The sequence below is a fragment of the Eucalyptus grandis genome, chromosome 6 (assembly GCF_016545825.1).
Source record: "Eucalyptus grandis isolate ANBG69807.140 chromosome 6, ASM1654582v1, whole genome shotgun sequence".
NCBI lineage: Eukaryota > Viridiplantae > Streptophyta > Magnoliopsida > Myrtales > Myrtaceae > Eucalyptus > Eucalyptus grandis.
The window spans coordinates 22,877,063-22,899,558 of record NC_052617.1 but is presented as its reverse complement, the minus strand read 5'-3'; the positions used below and the strand labels follow the sequence as shown (position 1 = coordinate 22,899,558).

Genomic DNA, 22,496 nt, shown 5'->3' with positions numbered 1-22,496 from the left:
GATCAATTCAATGTGTTCAAAACGGGAACTGGTAAGCACATCGCAAAAAACAACATATGTTTTGGGAAAGGAAATGTTATGCAGACTTTTGTGACCAAAAAATTAGAGGGAGTGGTCATAAATGGCAGTGCAATGATCATATCGAAATTTGAGTTATCTATGAAACCCAGCACGGACTCCGCAGCTTCCAGATATGTGATTAATTTAGTACAGTTCGTTCAGATGCAAAAAGCCGGAAAAGAACAGGCTACAAACGCACATAGCAAAAGATCGACGCAGAGAATTCACCATCACCAACGATCTCGTGTGCTTATCATGGGGGCAGGGGCCGACGGCTTGACGCCTCGGTGGTGAATGCTGTAGAGAACGTGTACCTTGATGGGAGGCGTGTGCCAAAGTTGACAGGGGTTACACATCTAATTGGAAATCGCCAAAATGGTCAATCTCAAAAGGGCCAACCTTGCTTTCTACAGCCCCCATGTCATTTCTGGTGCTAAACTGGTGCTCACTGTCACTGCTCAGCAAATTGCATTCTTTACTAAGCCCATGATCTGTATTACCTCACCAGAACCACAAGACAGAGAAGTGGTCAGTTGGTGGGTGTGAGGCGTCGGGCGCGAACGTTCCAGCGTACCGGACAAGCCAGTGCGGGAACTCGAGCCGAAGGGGCGGCGCGGTGGTTCATCAGTCACGCGCTGGTTCTTCGCCGCGAAGAGAGGAGGACAGACAGAGACGCAAGGGGAGAGAAAGAGCAGGGGACGGACGAGTCGGGGCCAGATCCAGAGCCGGAGGGACGGTGCGGTGGTTCGCCGGTCGGAAAGAGGGAGGGCAGAGAGAGAGGGAGGTCGCACGCCGGTCGGTTGCTCGCGGTCCTCTCGCCGGTATCCACCTGGTTTCGTCGGTTGCTCGCGGTGCTTCGCCGGTCGGAAAGAGGGAGGGTGGAGAGAGAGAGAGAGGGAGGGTAGAGTGAGTGAGAGGTGCGAAGAAAGGGAAGAAGAAGAAACCCTCGCTCAGTCCGAAATTTTTTTAAAATGGCGCCTGATTTTCTCCTCAGTCTGACCAGATTGTGGGTCCCACGCCGAGCCGAGCCGAGCCGAAACAGGCGAGTCTTTTCATTTTCCAGCGGTTCCCCCGGGACAGGTGTCGAAAGCTGAGTGGTACGTGCGCGCCACATCAGCGGATGACGTGGCGCGCACGAACCACTGAATATTTTCTCATAGAAACGGGTTTGTCCTTGGACATTTTTTAGAATGAAACTATAAACGTACGAGAGTCAATCAGATGTGAACATGTTAAAGAAGTAGGAACGCATGTTTCTTTTTTGATATTAAAATATTTCACATTTGAATTAGTGAACACAACTAGTACTGGCCTCCTTATAAAAGATTTCACTGTTTGTTTCTTTGTCTTTGATGAAGAGTCAATACTTTTTTGAAGTAGGAAAGCGTGTTTCTTTATCTTCGATGTTAAAGGATTTCACATTTGAATGCATGTTTCTTTTTTTCTTTTTCTTTTTTGATGACCCAGAGAACCCCGTATAGCCGGCAGCTGGCAGGCAAACCCTGAGGCGATGCTAGCGGAAGACCCACCACCCCGACGTCGCGCTTAAGATCCCGTGCATCCCGCGGGATTTGAACCCCTCTGTCCTGGGTAGACTTCATAGAGGCTCTTATCCAGCTAGGCCACAGGCGGTGGTATGAATGCATGTTTCTTTATCTCTAGATGGTTACTGAATTGTTTATCCTTTCAATTGCTGGAGTAGATCAAGCCCTTATCAATGTTCCTGGCCGTTCTTGGATGCTCCGACTAAGATCTGAAAAAAGAATCGCTTCAGGATGGTATAGACTCATGTCTCCAAGGAACTAAAATACGTATATATACGTAAAGACCTATGCACAATCTGTCCATAGAAACGGGCTTGTCCTTGGACATTATGCAGGCAGTTCTACATCTCCAAAACTATGTCTCAAACCAAGGACTGAAAGATTAGTTGGTGACCTATTCGTTTAGGACTCCATTATTCATCGTGCATATGTGGCTACGTTTAATTCAGGAACCAGGAGATCTTTCATTTTTAGTAAACATTATTTGAAACATGTGGTCTCTGAATGTAACACGGTTTGCACTTCTGTTTGACTAGGGAAGTCGCTGCCGATCAATACACAGCTTTTGATTAAAAAACATGCAGCGCACTGGAAGTGGCGGCACCGCAATGAACAAGTAAGCTATGAGTGGCTGTAATACCAAGATTAGAATGTTTGTCAAGTTATTCCTCCTTATAATGCAGCTACTCACAGCTGGATGCTGTCTTGACCCATTTGCTTTCATCTCTAATCCCTTCCCTGTTCTTCTCTTCCTGTACTGATTTTGGCTTGGGATTATCCTCCAAGTATTTCTCTGTCAATAATGCTCGAGAAGTAAGACTAACTCTACTACACCATTGTCGAACTGCCACTGACACGGAAATTAAGCTTTGAAATATTCTACATGACAAAGCTGAATCCAAAATAGCAGTTTCTTATTCCAGAGTGTCCTATCTCCCGAAACAGAGGATCATTGCTCATTTAGGAAGCTTGTGAACAGTATGAATCCCAACAGAAGAACTTTATGACTTAGATTGACATGGAAATTTCACAGCAATGCTCAAGACTCTGCATCAAGGGCCTTATGCTGGTGCGATGGTATGGATGGGGAATAGTGGTCATTCATTATCTTCTTACGAAAATGATTGTTTCTCTCTGGTTGTGCATCTTCTAAGTATGTCTGCACTCATAAACAACACTGATTATGTATCTGTCAGAAAAGAGAAAACTTGAGAAATTATTATATCACCTGTCGTGGTTCATCTTGTCCACACGGTAGAAACTACTAGGTCACATGGTGCTTAGTCGTACATCTTGTATATTATCTGATGTTATTTTCTCAACGAACAGATGCACGTATGCTCCAATGGAACCCCTGATTGCATGCACATTCTTGCATCATATCGTTAGACAGCAATGAAAATTCAAGCAAGCTGAAAGTAACAGCAGCGTGAAAATAGTCATGATGCCAATCCAGATTTGCTGCCACGCTGCAACATATTATGCACTTATCTAATGAATTAGCCAATTGAGAGGCCACTTCAGGTCAACTTTGGTATGACCAGATGTCATTAACCAATTCTATGCAGTTCAATAAGGTTAGAAACGAGCCTTTCTGCGAGCCGTGTACTCTTCCAAACCAACTCTCTGCTGTGAGATCATTAATTTGTCTCTCTGCAAGTACCCAACAGAAAATTAAAAAAATGAACTCAAGAGTGAATGCCATTCTGATATCTCAATCTATAGATTTTCACTAGATTAGATCAATTTCAGGTACAGCTTACTCTGTCAATGGGGAAAATGCATTCGCAAGCCACCTCTGCCTTCGAAAGGAACAGAACCAGCAAAGACAAGATTAGATTTTTCTTTTCTTTTCTTTTCTTTTTTGGGGGCCTTCAAAGGACTTGACAATTTAAAGACCCTAGATCTTTATTTGGACATAGCAGAGATTGGAGGAGCAAAACACCCTTAGGACAAGCTCTGTTGTTGCCCTTCTGGATTAAAAGAACCTCCACGTCAGAAACCATGTAGATGAAAAATCCTTCCAAGTTTATTGTTCTAAAGCCGAACGTTCATCTGCTATGATATGGCCTTAAAGCAGCAAAGTTTGGTAGGGTTTTTCCCCTTTAGAGCTAGATAAATCCTTCAACTTTCTCCATTTTCAGATATCAGTGCTTTTTTCCACATAAAAAAGTTCCCAATCCCACTATCAGCGGCTGATACAACTGAAAAGTTTGACTAGGCGGTTCCTTTTGTGAAGGGCAAAAATGTCCAAAATTCAGGAGAATTGCATTACACGTTTACGAATTAGCCCCTGATGTTGATGTTTTAAAACTTTTGCAATACACCTCCTGATCTTTGGAATCTTTGGAAATTCGTTGGAACACTTCTCTTTATAGCATTTTTAATATCAAAAGACATAACTTATGACTAAACAAAATGAAAGAAAACTACAAAAAGATAATGAGGAGAGGGGGGAGGGGGAATTGACTTACAACTAGGATACTTGGGCGTTTGCCCTTTCTTAGGTTTTGTCACCCCATAAAGGATTGATCGTCTCTTGCTCGATATGATTCTTTTTTACACAATGGTAATCCAAGCAAGAGCACCTGAATCATTGACCATTGTCACTACGAGCACCGACCAATCCCAAGGTAATAGGCATTGCCAGTCTCCATTAGCAATCATTATCCCCTCTTCTTTCCCTCTATCTCATCTTAGTTCATCATATTTCATCAAATCTAAAATGAGAGATACCATGTAGAGTGTTTGGTCAACATTGCACTGAATTTCAAAATGCCTGGATGACATGGAAAAATTGAGTTATTAGGGGCAAATTGCCACAGCCAAAAACCTAAGGGGGTATGATGTAATTATCCCTGATTGTGTGAGCTGTTTGTCTGGTTGCCTCCTCAGCATTTCAGAATATTTCATTAGCTTAAAAATAATTAAATTATGTGAGAAACGGAATTAATGAAAAAGGTTTTCATTTTCACGCTAATTTAAGCTCATATTTTCTTTCAGGCTAACTATTAGCATAAATCCTTAAACTTGTCAATTTCATGTACTTAAGTTCTAATACTTTCATTCCTTGCATTTGAACATCAACTGAAGGAAAGGTCTTAAAATTCATCAAAATGGCAAGTTTTAGAATTTAAATACATAAAATAAAGTCTTAGTACTTAAGTGCCCAAGACTATAATTTTAGGTTGTAATTATCCATTTTCTTCCCATTCATTTTCAAACAATTTCAGCCTCGTGTTCTGACTTGTGATAGTGAATTTTTTTATAAAAGCGAACAATTGCCGATAGTTAATTATTGAATAAACTGGAATCGTGTAAACCAGACCCATCGAATTATCAAAATATACACGAATCAAACATAAAATGAAACGATGCTTTTAGCTTTGCTAGAAATGAACCAAGGGAAAATACATTTCAACGAAAATGTAAATGTTCCCTAAAGATAAACTGACAAATATTAACTCCGTTGCATGTTTTCTTTGTTTTATGAAATATTCCATTAGTCCATTGCATGTATAATGTATTCAATGGGTAATGAACGAATGTGTGTATATTCTAAGAGGATTCCTGGTGTGGGATTTTGGCAATTGGAATATCAAACTGACAAAATTAATTGCTGAAAATGGCCCTTATTATGCCATAAAACCACAAAAACTAAGACTATCAAATAATAATAAACAGGATCTAATCATTTAGCACAATATGAAGCACTCATAGAAAACGAAAGTTACCGTAAAACCACCCTTCCATCTTGATTTTAGGCTTCGTGCTTTGTACTAAGATTAATATGTAAAATGCCGCGCACAATTTCCAAAAGGAAAATGGAAATTTTGGCTCCTGTGTGACTTGTCTACAAGATTATTGAGGAATCTCACAGGTTGGAGTTTATCTATGGTGGAATTTTTCATTATTAAAGAAAAATGCCAGCAATTCAAAAGAAAAAAAAATGACACAGTGGACTACTCGTTTTGACATAATATGCAATTCTGTTGCAACTTCCATGCTCCTCATCCTTCTAAATTTTGCTTCTTCATTCAACAAATGTTCAAGAATGCCAGATTCACAACTGTAAGTATGGCAGAGCACAAAAACACTGTTCCTAACTATCATCCAATGTTCCTATTTTTGTGATAAGATAACCAGAGCTTGTTGCAAGCAGGTGCCGATCATGTTTTCCTTGAAGAGGATGGGAGAGAAGTTTGGAAATTTAGTCTCTACTCCTGCGGTCAACAGTCTCATTTATACAATACAAACAATATCAGTGAATTCTGCAGCATTAGAAGCAAGAATATCAGAAGATGAAGAAGATGAAGAAGGTGTTTCGTTGAATTCCAAAATCCTGGTAGATACATACAAAATGTGCAGGGGCTTTTTTGATACAGATAGCATATGTAGAAACTAGAGAGTCACAATTTCAATCTGACTAATCGCTCTGCCCATAAGGATCCCTCAGCTGACTCATCTGCCTTTTGTTAGAAGAAAAATAGACAAAATTTCAGCATTATATCAACTCCATCTCCTCATGGTCCTGCTCACCCAATGCTAAGTCTGGCATCTTTCAGGCTGTTCTACTTGCAGAAGCTCGATATTCAGTTCAAAGGTGGCTCCTGGCTGGAAAAGGAAAACACAATTATTCTCGGGAATAAATCATATTTACCTTTCAACAACATGTAATGACACTTTCAGAGATGCCAAATGCAGCTGAACTCCAGCCAACATGCAAATACACCGAAAACCTCAGTTAGGATTGGAATTGAAATCTTAAAACATGCAATAAAATTCAAGCAAGCTCTAAGAACCAGGCATTTGGTGGTATGTTCAGCTCCTAAACACGAAGTTTGTTAATTCCCAATGACATCATTTGACGACTTGCTGATTTGATGGCCATTAAAGAGGTACTCACGTCACAACAAAAATGATTGTTAGTCACGATCAAAAATACCAAGACTACCAGTATCTCAACCATTCCCTTCTGACCATAGCCAGCCTCTGGAGGAACAATCACTGTTCTCTAAAAAAGGACGAAACTTGAAGAACAATAAGACAAAGAAGTTATGACAAGGAAAATATAATAGCACTAGTCAAAGGGTATGCAATTCGGATACTGAATGGCGAACTAGCCACATTAGTGAATATTTACTACCGTTGGAAACCAAGAGAAAATTACCTTTCCACCCACTTTCATCCCTTCTATTATCGAGTACATAGCAGGTGGTGGCTTGGGAGTTGCCTGTGCTGAAAATAATCCATTTGGATTATCTACAAATCCACGCTTGCGTTCCTTTCCTAGAGGAGATCCTACCTTGAATTCATATGGCTAATAATGCCAAGTAAGCTTGCACATTAGCAAAGCATTTGTCCAAATAAGGCACTGTAAGTGCTAGTATGAACACCTAGAGGGGAGTGAATAGGTGTGAAGACAATTTTCCGCAAAGAACAGTAGAAATATTTTACTTTTGAAACTGAATCTGAAAAACAACAGACTTTGAGCAAATTCAAACTTTAGCAGTTAAATAGAACTATGAACAAAATAAAGGAGTTCAGGGAAGAGAATAAGAACACAGAATTTATAGTGGTTCGGCTTAGATTAAGTATACGTCCACTCTCCTACGCTAATAGCCTTTTGGCTGGATTCCACTATGCAACCAACAAGAGATTACAACTTTGAGTGCAAACATTCAGTGGTAGATCACACTATCTCACTAAGTCACTCTTTTGGTATTTCTCTCACGATCACAAACATTTAAGCTCACAAGAGATAAGTGTATGATCGAAGGTCGCTTAAACTTTGGAATTATAAATTCTACGCTCCGTCTCTTACTTGCTCATTGGTCCTTGATTTCCTTAAATACTCCTTCACTTCCAAACTAGCCGTTTGACAATATCTAGAAAATCGTCTTCCAATTTACCCATTGGACAAATCTATATCTAGAAGATTTAGTAACCGTTGAGTGATAGAAGTAGAATCTCAAATTGATTATGATCGCTCATACAAATAGAGTCTTGGTTTCCATAAATAAAACTTCTTCGTATAGAAAGTTCTTATCTTCACAATCCAATTGTCAATCAATTAGATTGAGTCAATCAAATCTATCTCGATGTAAAATTCAAACCAGATCACTAGCCGTTATATGTTTGGGCTTGTGTTACGTTCTGTCAAGTTATTTCGTTCTGAACATGCTTCGTTCTGAATCTGCTACATTCTGAACTTATGTCTCGTTCTGGACGTAAAGTCTAAGAGTGTTTAGACTGAAGTAGAATCTAAATATCTTCAGTCTGAAGTAGAGTCTGAGTGCAATAGACTTTACAATCTGGACGTAAGTCTGAACATATTTTGCTTCTGAACAGATTTAGCTTTAAGATCTGGACACAATCTGAATAAGTTCAACTTCAACATAGAGTCTGTCTTTTGGTTCTTCATTCACGTTCAGTCTGGAATTTGTCAGAGTGGGCAAACTTCTAATGTAGAACAGTCTTTGACACTAACGTCTAGCAGTCTTCACACTTTGACATAGAAGTCTGAAAATCTTCAAAATAGACTTTAGACATGTGTTACGTTCAATCTTCTGGCAGTCTTCAAACTTTGATAATATCCTTTACGTTCAGTCTTCGAAGCAGGGGATCGCCACCGCTCTTCATCTCTTCGACTGTGTCGCTCCCAAGCGAGCGAGCTGCATCGATACTATTGAGCACCACAATGGATCGTCCCTTTTCTAATCTCCTCCCTCCTTCCATTTCTCATTCCTCTCTCGAATCGAACCTCGCCGCCCTTGCGCTTCGCCTCCACCGATCGCCGGCCTAGCTCCCGCTGCCCGCCGCACACCGTGACAATGAGCGTAGTCTCAAGTCCTCTGGCCTCAGTGAAAAATCCCCGGGCGCAGCTCTCGTCCAGTAACGATCTCCCTTTCGATTTCGTCTTTCTGTTCGATGTTTTGTGCTGATTGCTAGCTTTGATTCGCGCTTGATCCTAGAAAAAAGGCTGAATAAACGGATGTTTGTTGGTGAGCCGTGAGATGAAGAGAAGGCAAATGCCTGCAAATCAGTGTTACTAATTCCTGTACACTTTGACTATTGCATTAAGTAGCCTGCGATGAGTTTTAGCGAGCTCGAGACCTGTGATTGACTGCAGATCACGGCGGGAAATCTAGTTTTTGCGGCCGTCTGCCTTGCCTATTGCTTTTATCTCGTAAAGAAGTCGCATTGTGCGGCTTCTTATGGGTGTCGTCGCCTGTGGCATGCTTGTAATGATTAGCTGTCTTGCGCAAGAAAGTCTTTCGTCCGATCGATATATCGTATGACTTGTTGGTGTGGTGCTCGTTTTCAATGAATGTGCAAAAACTTGTGACGAAGACTAGAGTACGTGATGGGCGTGTGCTACCACATTAGCATGACTCACGGTGTAATTCTCACTCGAAAGGTTCATCTCGTCATGTTGGAATAAATCTGCCCGATTGCTGAGCAGAGGTTTTGTGCATCCTCTATTTAGACATCGGCATCTTACTCCCTTTCTTGATTTGAATCAGATGATATACAAGTTATACCTGAACACCTTTCCTTAGCTTCTGATATGATAGGACGTCATTCTACATTTTATGGTTTATGTTGCCATAATCTGACTCATATTTGACCGGCAGTAGATTTTTAAGGCTCGTTGTGCTTAGAGCTTCGACTTATCATTTAGTTAAGCGGACCTGTGCTGTTTATTCCGGAACATATTGCCAGGTTGTCCGCTCAAGTCACCAGTCCGATGCCTGGGAAGTGTACGGCGTACAAACTTGTTGTTCGCTACAAATCAAACTGGAATGCTGCAGCTCCGCTCATCAAGGCAACTCACTGTCAGTGCTGAGTATAGGTACTGCCAAGTATTGCAACTTAGTTGTGATCTGATGTTGAGGTGCTGGAATTTGGATGCAATTACTAACTGGAAGCTTAATCAGCAGTCAGTTTTTCTTCTATTGTTGTCCCGTCTATGTCAGACCTGTATAGACCTTATGTTTCAGAAATGGGTATTCAAAACAGAGACACATTGAATACTTGTCAAGATCTGGCAAATCTGTAAAATGTTGTGGGTGACAGAGGGAAAGAAAAAAAGTTGAGGGGAAAGGGGCCGAGGGAGGAGAGAAAGAGAGAGCCAGGACACATTTTTATGCAGTATTTCCTTGTCCTGTTTCTCTATTCCTGGCTTCCTTCCATTGATGTGCAGACATAGTTTAGTTACTCTAAACTTGTATATCTGATCAGCGTGGAAAATGTGTTTCTAAATCTATTTGGGCAAGGATGGATCTGGAAGATTCATGCGGTGGAGGCAAACGCATTCCACAATTCTAAAAATACAAATGATATTTATTTCAATAATAAATTCTTTCGTTTTATGCTTGACATGTTAGACAGGTCAGCCAACAAGAAGAAATTTCTGTTCATAATACGAAACTCATTACCTAAAATTTTAATAATTCTATCGAATTGTGACATAATGGCTATAGTCCTAGTTGTGATTGAATGTATCTGATGCTAGTCTTTTGCTTGTTCTCTTATGCAGAGATGGTGGAAGGCCGAGCAGTGCAAGCATCTTTGTTGGCGGCTTTGTCTTAGGAGGAATTATAGTCGGTGCCCTTGGTTGTGCATATGCACCTCAGGTACTGACATTTTCTGTAATATCCTACCTTTGGTGTAGGAATTCACCTTCATTTTGGTTAGATTTTTTTTGAATTATTGAACATTAGAATTTCAGTATTCTTCCCAAAATTCTTTTCTGATAATTTTAGTCAAGCGGTTCGTGTAATTGTCAACGAATATCATAAGTATCATGGTTCAACTGAATGCTTTTTCAGCTCCATTATTCCACGTGACAGTCTTGCAGATTTAGATATGGAAACCCTCTACCCTGAAATGAGTTAATCCTTTTCTCATCATATCTAAACCAGACAAAACCCATTGGACCTTTCGACCAGCAAAAAAATCCTTTAAATTTCGAGGAGCCCATTCACTTATCACAATCTACTCTCATCATCCTCACGACAGGAGGATCGTTAAAACCGACCACTCCAGTAAAGAACCACTATCAGACAGCCCAATCATCCGACACGAGTGCAAATGCTCTAAAATGCAAACCAACCTAGAAAACCTCCACATCCCCAGAACCCGCCTCCTCGCATCTGATTCAAACAATGAAGGCCTCCCGGCACATCTCTCGATACTCGATTCGCGAATCGCACATCGACGACGCCGATGGCATCGGAACCAGTTCAAACGTCACGGCAAAAGCAATCACATCTTAAAGACCTCAAAACCAGAAACCCCTCTAAAACCTGCTTGATACGAGCCGGATCGAAAAGTTAACAGCCGCGAGCTCGCGGGGAGAAGGAAGGAGGAGAAGAGAGAGAGAGAGACTCACGCGCCGATCGACCCTGGTCAACACCAGATCGGAGAGCGCCGGAGTCGAGAGCAGGGCCACCGCGAGGACCAGTAGGTCGAACCGAAACCCCATCTTCATGCGCGAGTGCTCGATCGTCTCTCGAACTGGCGTGGGAATTTGTGCAAGTGCAGCAGACGCCCATAGCGTCAAAGACTTTGCGGGTCGTTTAGGGGAAAGATCGCATCATGCCCCCTAGGTTTTTGAGGCTGTCGCGATTTGCCCCCGCGGTATCTCGATTTTTTGCAATATCCACCCCTTAACACTTTGAAATCAAGTTACTATAAAGAACTTAGAAGGATGTACAAAACGAACTGCCCAAACTAGAAACCACCCGGACTAGACCGAATAGGCCTGTTGGATCCGGTTTTTGAGAGTGTCAGTCTAGTTCCCATTTCTTAAAAGTGAAATTACTATCCGAACAGTCCGATTCCTGATTCCAAGAAAAACCATATCGGACCGATAACATATGCTTATTTTTCTATTTTTTCAAAAGAATTAGTGAGTTTAGTTTTTGTTTCTGAGAAAATAAGAGCCTGTAATTTGAGAATTAGATATCTTAATGGAAATACAGGATTTGTCTCGAGCTTTGAACTTATTCATTGTCATGTTTTGGATAATAAGATATCTAAATAGAAAAATGAAAAAGAAATAGTAACCAATTCTATTAGACTGGACCGGTGGATCCCAATTTTGAGACTTGGAAACCAATTGCCCCTAATACCCAGTTCTTTGTCAATGTGAATAGTAACTTTCTTTAAGAAGAAAATTATTATTGCCCTATTAATAGTTAATAATTTTCTCCACACCCCATGAATAACTTTCGTACAAAATTCGGGTATGCGATTATACTGAGTAAGTCTTATAACACAGCTAGTAAGTTTTCTCCATGGAAAGTAGGTGTTTGCATTTCAGTGATCACTAATTTTGTCATGATAAAAAGTGCCTTTACTTTCAAATTATAAATTTTTAATAACTCCATGTTTATGGTCACTTTCTATTTAGAGAAGCAAGTTTGAGCATATCAACGGTTACTATTTTCTTGATTTATCAGTAATTTCTACCTTTGAAAGCTGGTTATCCGCGCAATTAACGAATCTCATATAATGAAATATGACTGCTCCATATACTTATAGTAAGTCAAATGCATATGTGATTAGGTGCTTTCGAGAAAAAAGGCGATCAACTAACTTTTCTAAAATGCGAGAATGAAATTTAATGATAGCCGTAGTGCTGGAGAATTTCCACTTACACACTAAGAAAAACCCAATAGTCATGTAATATCATTCTACAAAACAATCCCAAATAATTCTTGTTGTGCACGTCATTCTAGTATGTTGAATCCAAAAGCTATACATCCTTATTCATCCACCAAAACAGTAGTATTGCTTTTTCTTGACCGAACATAGCTTTTGGAACATTAGTTCAATTCCGGAGCCCATTTCCAGTCAATCTACAGAAACCAAGCTTTCCCTTAAATAAGATTTCCACAAGCTAATCGATTGCAATACCTCTTAATGAGCATCATACAAATGGAAAAAAAAAAGGTCATGAAAATTTATTTTTATTCACTTTTACATAACATGGCACCAAATCAGAGCTTTGAGTAAACCAAAAATACTGAAAAATGTGCAGGCACCCAAGGCCTTGTGTAAGGTTAGATATGTACGGATGCAGATGATGAACAATCATCCATTATGGTCTAAAAGAGAAAAGGATGATTGATTCTCTCTTCAGTTATAGAATTTACCTGTCCATGTAAGCCCAGAGCAAGGAGTTTCTCCCTAATCCGATGCAACTGATTTGTAACTCCACTAATACTCATTCGTCTTCCAAGCACCTTGTTCGAACAAGCAACTCCAATATTATAGATCATAACCAAACACTCTTGAAATATGTCATGCTGAGGATTATAGGGACCTAGATGGCTCTCTCTTTCTTGAAGCAAAGCACTATCCATTATTTCGAACACTCGTTCAGGCAAAGCTTTTGTGACAAAACCCTGAAGAGTCAAATTGTCTCTAAAGGTGTCATCGGTGGGACTTAATCCTGTGAACATTTCTAGTAAAAGAATGCCGTAACTATAGATGTCACCTTCTCTTGAAACCTCACACCCCATTGCATATTCTGCCACACATGGAGAGCAAGTGCAGGTCAAATTTGGAGTGCATATAAATAATCAGAATCTAATGTGCGTAAGACTATAAGAATTATTATTCGCTACCAAACTTCAGACCGGAAGACCATCGATGAGAGAGAGAGAGAGAGAGAGAGAGAGAGAGAGAGAGAGAGAGAGAGAGAGAGAGTACCTGGTGGAGCATAGCCGATTGTCCCATAAAACCCACAGAACTCATCTGATTAGCTACAGTATCAAAAGATGATCCAATAAGGAATTTCGCCAATCCAAAGTCACCAACATGTGCGACCATCGCAGAATCTAAGAGGATATTGCTTGGCTTTAGATCACAATGAATGATGGGGATGTGGCACTGGTGATGAAGATAATCCAGTGCAGAAGCAACACCAATGGCAATATTTATCTTTTGAATGAAATTCAACTTTCTTGGAACTCCATTGTGATGAGATGATGTTGCACTTGGGTGAAGCCACTGTTCTAGGCTACCATTGTCCATGAATTCATAGATTAAGACCTTAAAATCATTTCCTTGATAATCATTGCCAAAGCAAACTATCAATATTTTCAAAAGATCTCGATATCTTATGTTCTTTAATGCCTCGCACTCGACATTGAAGCTCTTCAAAGCACCATGACAGACTAGATGAAGCACCTTCACGGCAACAGTAGTTCCACTAACCTCAAGTACACCCCTATAAACAGAACCAAAGCTTCCAGCACCAATCAAATTTGTTGAAGAAAAACCATCAGTTGCTTTTAGGAGTATTCCATAAGATACATTTGGACATAAATCATCCCTTGAACTTGAAACTAGTTCCATCACCGTCTTCTTCAACCAACAAAGATATACGGAAGCTAGAATAAGAGCTATTCCAAGAACTCTGAGAATAACAGAAGTGGACAATTTCACTAAATTGATCTTTCTACTCTTAAAGCTTTCAAAGATGCAATTGGGGAGATGAAATTCCGGTAGCCCACCACAAAGCTTATTATTCCCAATAATAGAAGTACCAGTAGCATTCCTAAAGACTCCTTCACGTGGTAGCATGCCTTCGAAGTTATTGTAGGATAAATTTAAAAGTTTCAAGGAACGAAATATTGTTAAGAATTCTGGAATTTGACCCGACAAATTGTTGCATGAAAGATCTAGTTCTCCAATGCCTCCTAATGATATGATTGATTGAGGAATCGACCCATGGAAGAAGTTGCCCCCCATCCTCAGCGATGTCAATGAAGTGCAATCACCTAAACTACTTGGGATTTCACCTACCAATAAATTGTTCGAGATATCCAACGAAGTCAAAGTTCTCAAGTTGCCAACTTCTGGGGGTAGAACCCCAATCAAATGGTTACAAGATAAGTTCACAATGATTGCTAATGATGAAAGACTCATAAGTTGGGGGGGTATAACACCACTGAGATTGTTATTAGACAAATCGAGCGAATTAAGAGACATGCAATTTGATAGAGGTGAATGAATTTGCCCATGAAAGTTGTTCCCATCAAGGAATAGGTCGATCAACTTGCTTAGATTTCCTAAAGAAGATGGAATAGTCCCTCCTAGGTTGTTATCACTTAAAAGCAGTTTTGATAGATTTCGTAGATTTCCCAAGTTTGAGGGGATAACATGTGAAAGCTTATTGAGATTCATTAACAACACTTCCAGGTTGATAAAATTCCCAATTTCTTCCGGAATCTTTCCAGATATTTGATTCTCGCTTACATCAAATACCGTGAGAGTGATGGATAAATTACCTACGCATATAGGCAACACTCCACCAAACTTGTTCCTGCCGATTCACACGAAATCTAATTTGCTGCTGTTGGTTAATGAGCAAAGGAAGCTCAAGTCTTCAGGTTCTCCACTACCAAGCTGATTAGCAAGGATATAAAGAATACTAAGATTATACAAATTTTCCAAAGAAGGTACTTTTCCAGAAAATCTATTATCTCCAAGCTGAAGAATAACTAGATTTGTGCAATTCGATATCGACGGAGGAATTGGTCCCTGAAGTTGGTTCCCGAAAACGCTAAAAAAAACATCTGGGAGTTTTAGACCCATGCTAGCAGGAAGTGTCCCTTGTATCTCATTGTCTGCAGCATCAAACGGAGGTAGGGAAGAGAGATTGACTAATAAAGATGGGATCGTACCCGACACTCCATTTGCTGCAAAGCTAATGAATTGCAAGCTTTTAAGGCGGCCTAAAACTTGGGGAATGCTTCCACTCAAGTTGTTCTCAGTTAAAAAAAGGATCTCCAGTGAAGATAAGTTCCCAATGGAGGAAGGCATACTCCCGCTAAGATTATTAGCATACAAAGAGAACTCCCGTAGCTTCAGCAATGACCCAAGCTCTCTAGGAATTTCTCCGGTTAGTTCGTTGTTCTCAAGCCTGAGAATGACCAGATTTGAGCAACCTGATATGTTTTTGGGAATTTCGCCAACCAATAAATTGAAGGTCAATCCTAGGATATGAAAGCGACGCAACTGGCCGAGCTGTGGAGGGATTTCTTGATTGAAACTATTGTTTTGCAGCCACATTTCCCTTAAGAAGCTGAGGTTTCCGATATGAGGAGAGATTGATCCAAACAATCCTTGTGATTGCAAGTCCAGGACCATGACCCGCTGATGCCTCCAGCCACACATAACGCCATACCATTGGCAAAACCCAATGCTATCATTCCATGAGCTGAGCACCCCAAAAGGATCTTCGGATATGCCGGCCTTAAAGGCGAGCAGCGCGGATGTGTCTGTTTCATTGGTGGTGGATGAGACTCGGTTAAAGCACAGCGCAAAAGCAATCCCAAGAAGCAAGTGGCATGATCGAAACTCTGCAAAACTAAGGCTCACGGGTTTCATGACTCAAAGGTGAAGGAAGCAGGTAGCTAAGAAAGCAAGGCAAGAAGAAACAAGAGGCCGGCGAATCCCATCTTCATAAAAGTAAAGACATCGTTGAAGTAAATGATCTTCAGTCAGTGGTCATGGAACAACGAAGCCGCCCAATCCGATCTTCTACCATTGACTCTGACTCTGGAAAGGACTTTGTCTGGCCATAAACGCACGAGAGTCAATCTGATGTGTACATGTTAAAGAAGTAGGAACGCATGTTTCTTTATCTTCGATATTAAAATATTTCGCATTTGAATTAGTGACCATAATTAGTACCGGCCTCCTTATAAAAGATTTCACCTTTTGTTTCTTTGTCTCCGATGAAGAGTCAATCTGATGTGCACATGTTGCAGACTTTTTTGAAGTAGGAACGCATGTTTCTTTATCTTCGATGTTAAAGAATTTCACATTTGAATGCATGTTTCTTTATCTCTAGACCGTTAATGAATTGTTTATGCTTTCAATTGCTGGAGTAGATCAAGCCCTTATCAATGTTCCTGGCCATTCTTGGATGCTCCGACTAAGATCTGAAAAAGAGAATCGCTTCGGAATGGTATAGGCTCATGTCTCCAAGGAACTAAAATACGTACAGATACTTAGACACCTATGAACAATCAGTCCATAGAAACGGGTTTGTCCTTGGACATTTTTTAGAATGAAACTATAAGGGTCCTCTCACCTTGTGATTTTAGTGCGGCAGCAGATGCAGGCGGTTCTACATCTCCAAAACTATGTCTCAAACCAAGGACTGAAAGATTTGTTGGTGACCTATTCGTTTAGGACTCCGTTATTCATCATGCATATGTGGCTAGGTTTAATTCAGGAACCAGGAGATCTCCTTTCATTTTTAGTAAACATTATTTGACCCATGTGGTCTCTGAATGTAACACGGTTTGCACTTCTGTTTGACTAGGGAAGTGGCTGCCGATAAATACCCAGCTTTTGATTAAAAAAACATGCAGCGCACTGGAAGTGGCGGCACCACAATGAACAAGTAAGCTAGGAGTGGCTATAATACCAAGATTAGAATGTTTCTCAAGTTATTCCTCCTTATAATGCAGCTACTCATAGCTGGATGCTGTCTTGACCCATTTGCTTTCATCTCTAATCCCTTCCCTGTTCTTCTCTTCCTCTACTGATTTTGGCTTGGGTTTATCCTCCAAGTATTTCTCTGTCAATAATGCTCGAGATGCGTTTTGCAGCTCAATTTTGTTGTAAATAAAGCCGACTTCATTTCATGACACTTGGATGCAGACGAGAATGAAACTGCATAAGATAAACATGATTGCAAGTATTTTCTTCTGGACCAGTGACAGTTGCTTGGAGTTACAGTTCTCCAACAGTAGAAAAGTGGTCTCACATCCTTAGGAGAATGGAAGTGAAAATTGCGTAATGTTTACAAGTATAGGAACTCTTAATTGTGACATCAGACACACGGAATCACATCACAAGAAGTAAGACTAACTCTACTACACCATTGTCGAACTGCCACTGACCCAGAAACTAAGCTTTGAAATATTCTACAAGACAAAGCTGAATCCAAAATAGCAGTTTCTTATTCCAGTGTATCCTATCTTTGTCCCAAAACAGAGGATCATTGCTCATTTAGGAAGCTTGTGGACAGTATGAATCCCAACAAAAGAACTTTATGACTTAGGTGGACTTGGAAATTTCACAGCAATGCTTAAGACTCTGCATCAAGAGCCTTATGCTGGTGCAATGATACAGATGGGGAATAGTAGTCATTCATTATCTTCTTACGAAAATGATTGTTTCTCTCTGGTTGTGCAATTTCTAAGCATGTCTGCACTCATAAACAGCACTGATTATGTATCTGTCAGAGAAGAGAAAACTTGAGAAATTATTATATCACCTGCCGTAGTTCATCTTGTCCATACGGTAGAAACTACTAGATCACATGGTGCTTAGTCGTACATCTTGTATATTATCTGATGTTATTTTCTCGACAAACAGTTTCAAGTAAGATCATGCACGTATGCTCCAATGGAACCCCTGATTGCATGCTCATTCTTGCAACCTATCGTTAGACAGCAATGAAAATTCAAGCAAGCTGAAAGTAACAGCAGCGTGAAAATAGTCATGATGCCAATCCAGATTTGCTGCCACGCCGCAACATACCATGCACTTATCTAATGAATTAGCCTATTGAGAGGCCACTTCAGGTCAACATTGGTATGACCAGATGTCATTAACCAATTCCATGCAGTTCAATGAGGTAATCGGGAATGTGGCTCCGGCGAGCAATGGCGATGTTGAATTGTCGTTTTGGTCGGGGCATGGGTCTGACTGATCGAATGGGCTGCGGTTGTTTTCTCGACTTGTTCCCTAAAGATAACGTGACAATTTTTTTTTTTTTTGGTAAGGAAAGATAAAGTGACAATTATTATCTCCGTTGCATGTTTTCTTTGTTTTATGAAATACTCCATTAGTCCATTGCATGTATAATGTATTCAATGGGTAATGAACGAATGTGTGTATATTCTAAGAGGATTCCTGGTGTCGAATTTTGGCAATTGGAATATCAAACTGACAAAATTAATTGCTGAAAATGGCCCTTATTATGCCATAAAACCACAAAACGAAGACTGTCAAATAATAATAAACAGGATCTAATCATTTAGCACAATATGATGCACTCATAGAAAACGAAAGTTACCGTAAAACTACCCTTCCATATTGATTTTAGGCTTCGTGCTTCGTACTAAGAGTAATATGTAAAATGCCGCGCACAATTTCCAAAAGGAAAATGGAAATTTTGGCTCGTGGCTCCCGTGTGACTTGTCTACAAGATTATTGAGGAATCTCAAGGGTTGGAGTTTATCTATGGTCGATTTTTTCATTATTAAAGAAAAATGCCAGCAATTCAAAAGAAAAAAAAAAAATATGACACAGTGGACTACTCGTTGTTTTGACATAATATGCAATTCTGTTGCAACTTGCATACTCCCCATCCTTCTAAATTTTGCTTCTTCATTCAACAAATGTTCAAGGTTGATGGAATAAGTATGCCAGATTCCCAACTGTAAATATGGCAGAGCACAAAAACACTGTTCCTAACTATCATCCAATGTTCCCATTCTTGTGATAAGATAAACCAGAGTTGTTGCAAGCAGGTGCCGATCTTGTTTTCCTTAAAGAGGATGGGAGAGAAGTTTGGAAATTTAGTCTCTACTCATGCGGTCAACAGTCTCATTTATACAGTACAGACAATTATCAGTGAATTCTGCAGCATTAGAAGCAAGAATATAAGAAGATGAAGAAGGTGTTTCGTTGAATTCCAAAATCCTGGTAGATACAAACAAAATGTGCAGGGGCTTTTTTGATACAGACAGTATATGTAGAAACTGGAGAGTCACAATTTCAATCTGACTAGTGGCTCTGCCCATAAGGATCCCTCAGCCGACTCATCTGCCTTCTGTTAGAAGAAAAAGAGACAAAATTTCAGCATTATATCAACTCCATCTCCTCATGGTCCTGCTCACCCAATGCTAGGTCTGGTTTCCTTCAGGCCGTTCTACTTGCAGAAGCTCGATATTCAGTTCAAAGGTGGCTCCTGGCTGGAAAAGGAAAATACAATTACTCTCCGGAATAAATCATATTTACCTTTCAACAACGTGTAATGACACGCTCATAGATGCCAAATGCAGCTGAACTCCAGCCAGCATGCAAATATACTGAAAACCTCAGTTAGGATTGGAATTGAAATCTTAAAAGACGCAATAAAATTCAAGCAAGCTCTAAGAACCGGGCATTTGGTGGTATTTTCAGCTCCTAAACACAAAGTTGTTAATTCCCAATGACATCATTTGATGACCTGCTGATTTGATGGCCATAATAAAGGTACTCATGTCACAACAAAAATGATTGTTAGTCATGATCAAGAATACAAAGACTACCGGTATCTCAGCCATTCCCTTCTGACCGTAGCCAGCCTCTGGAGGAACGATCACTGTTCTCTGAAAAAGGACGAAAGTTCAAGAACAATAAGACAAGATATGACAAGGAAAATACAACAGCACTAGTCAAAGGGTATGCAATTCAGGTACTGAATGGCAAACTAGCCACATTGATGAATATTTACTGCCACTGGGAACCAAGAGAAAATCACCTTTCCACCCATTTTCATCCCTTCTGTTATCGAGTACATAGCAGGTGGCGGCTTGGGAGCTGCCTGTGCTGAAAATAATCCATTTGGATTATCTACAGATCCACGCTTGCGTTCCTTTCCTGGAGGAGATCCTACCATGAATTCATATGGCTAATAATGCCAAGTAAGCTTGCACATTAGCAAAGCATTTGTCCAGATAAGGCACAAGTCAAAAATGAGGGAAATTTCTCTATAACAAAAAACAAAATGAAATGAAAAAAGAAAATCCAAGTATAAGACCTGAGCAATGATGCGATTTCCAGCTAAAAGCTTAGATTCTCGACTTGATACAGCAGTAATACCACGATAAATACAGTCAAAATGCACCTGCAACAGAGGATTGAACACAAAATGTTACCAGTTCATATATTGCTCAAGGAAATATAAACAGAAAACCAACCTCAACAAACCTGGACTGTCGATCCTTTTGTAGCTACCGGACCCTTTCCCTCAATGATATCATAGTATTTCACTCCATCAGCTGTTGCAGGTATTGGAATTGCTTACTAAAACATAACAGATAGGATGCTAAAATGCGACTTCCTCTCGTGAAACACAAGAGAACCCTTTTTCCGCACAAATCTGGCAGCTTAGATTTCAATTCTTTTCTGCTCTGTATGGGGAATAGGAATTTAGTTTGAGTTTGGGTATCTATTGGCAGGAAAAAAAAAACAAAAACTTTTTACGAGTCCAGTTAGGAAATACTTTAAATTGAATAAATGGGTTATAGAGGTAGTACATGGGAAAGAGGAGTGGGGGGAAAGTAAAACTAAGCTAGGCCCTTCGAAATGATATGAATAGAGGGAAGCATTCCTTTCCTACTGCATTCCATCGGGTATGATGACAAAGAGAAGTAGCACAAAGAGTCACAAGGTAAACTTCAAGATCTTAGCATAAGCAGAATTAAATGACAAAGCCACAGAATCCATGCGAATTGTGAACCAAGACTCGGACTAGTAATTACCACCAGCTCCAACTTTTTTGAACTGTGCACATTTTAATCGTCCCTAAGGACACGATGTGACTGAATTACATCTTTAATGCCAATCATATTCACTTCAACTACATGATCATATCAAGTGGCAGCTTCAAAATTGTCAAAGATACAGTCCATGAAAGGCAAACCACAAACACACAATAACACACTACCACCTCTCCACTCTTCCGCTGAAGAATGAAACTGCAGGAACAACTTGACTATAACTACACCATCAGACTAAAATCCGCGCAAATCACAATTCAGAGCCTCCGACAAGTAACATTCCAGCTCCCATTTATCGCAACGCGACCTAGTCCGAGACGTACCTAACGACATTGCGACTCGAATTACTTCCTCAAATGCCTATTATACTCACATCACTTGCATCATCGTAGCAACTTGCTCACTCAATCACAAGGATGGATGAAGCACGTATTTCAAACACTCCATCTGACATCGAATTCGATTTCGGTCGTGCGTTCGCTTTCAACAATCGCGCCCAACTACAAACAAGGGAATCGGCAACATCTCCCGGCACGCGCGACAGCAGAGCACGACCAAATTCACGCTCTCGACGAGACAAGAAACCGAGGAACGAGAAAAAATAAAGAAAAAGAAAAAACGGGAGGGCTCGGGAGACTCACGGGTCGTGGAGTATTCCTCGAGAGGGATGGCCTTCCGGTTGCGCCTCTCCCTGGCCTCCGACGACCGCGGCAGTGAAGTGAGCGCGAGCGCGAGCGGCAGCGGCAGCGAAGAGATCAAGACCGCGAGCCTCCGCGAAGCGCCTCGAGCCGGAGGGGCGAGCTGCTTCGCGACGTCCGGCGGCCGGTTCGAGGCGGCTGCTGGACGGAGAAGACGACCGTCGAGGGCGGTCGGTTTGAGGAAGCTCCGGACGGAAGCCATGGCCGTTGTGCTTTTCGCGGTTTGCAGATGCGGCGTCAGCTGCTAAAAGGAACCGCAAAAATCCGCATTCGCCTCATATCCTTTCCCCGCCAATTTACACCTTTGTCCCTCCTCCGTTTTTTTTTTTTTTTTTTTTTTTGTCAAACCCCTCCTCCGTTGTAAAGAGGAGTGTTCCTATAGTAACATTGATTTTTATAAAGTTGGTCTATAATTTAAGGGGATATGTGCAAGATAAGTCCTAAAACTTACAAGGAAAATACAATTGAGTCCTAAAACTTACAAAAAGTGCAATCAAGTCCTAAAATTTGTCAAATTGGTTCAATTGAGTCCTAAATTTAACACCGTTAGATTTATTAACGGAAAATGCCGACGTGGCGGCGACGTGGTATTTTAAATGATTTTT

At 40.6% G+C, this 22,496-nt stretch overlaps 1 protein-coding gene and 1 long non-coding RNA gene across 3 annotated transcripts; both read right to left on the bottom strand.

Annotated features, from left to right (window-relative positions):
* Positions 1 to 5,939: 5,939 nt before the first annotated feature.
* LOC104448948 (peptidyl-prolyl cis-trans isomerase FKBP18, chloroplastic) lies at positions 5,940 to 22,150 on the bottom strand. 2 transcript variants are annotated; one of them, XM_018875882.2, is made up of 6 exons: positions 21,835 to 22,150; positions 20,622 to 20,692; positions 20,452 to 20,538; positions 20,173 to 20,322; positions 19,961 to 20,020; positions 5,940 to 6,218 (listed from the first exon to the last, which is right to left on the bottom strand). In XM_018875882.2, exons 1-6 carry the CDS (start codon positions 22,091 to 22,093, stop codon positions 6,150 to 6,152), a joined length of 696 nt encoding a protein of 231 aa, XP_018731427.2. In that variant the 5' UTR covers positions 22,094 to 22,150; the 3' UTR covers positions 5,940 to 6,149. The 2 variants fall into 2 exon arrangements, with proteins under 2 accessions (XP_018731427.2, XP_010061209.2); XM_010062907.3 differs by lacking the exon at positions 5,940 to 6,218 and adding an exon at positions 19,311 to 19,621 and having other exon boundaries at positions 21,835 to 22,148.
* Positions 10,469 to 11,175, bottom strand: LOC120294832. The gene is made up of 2 exons (XR_005552171.1): positions 11,002 to 11,175; positions 10,469 to 10,915 (listed from the first exon to the last, which is right to left on the bottom strand). It is a non-coding gene; the product is annotated as an uncharacterized LOC120294832 (long non-coding RNA).
* Positions 22,151 to 22,496: the final 346 nt, after the last annotated feature.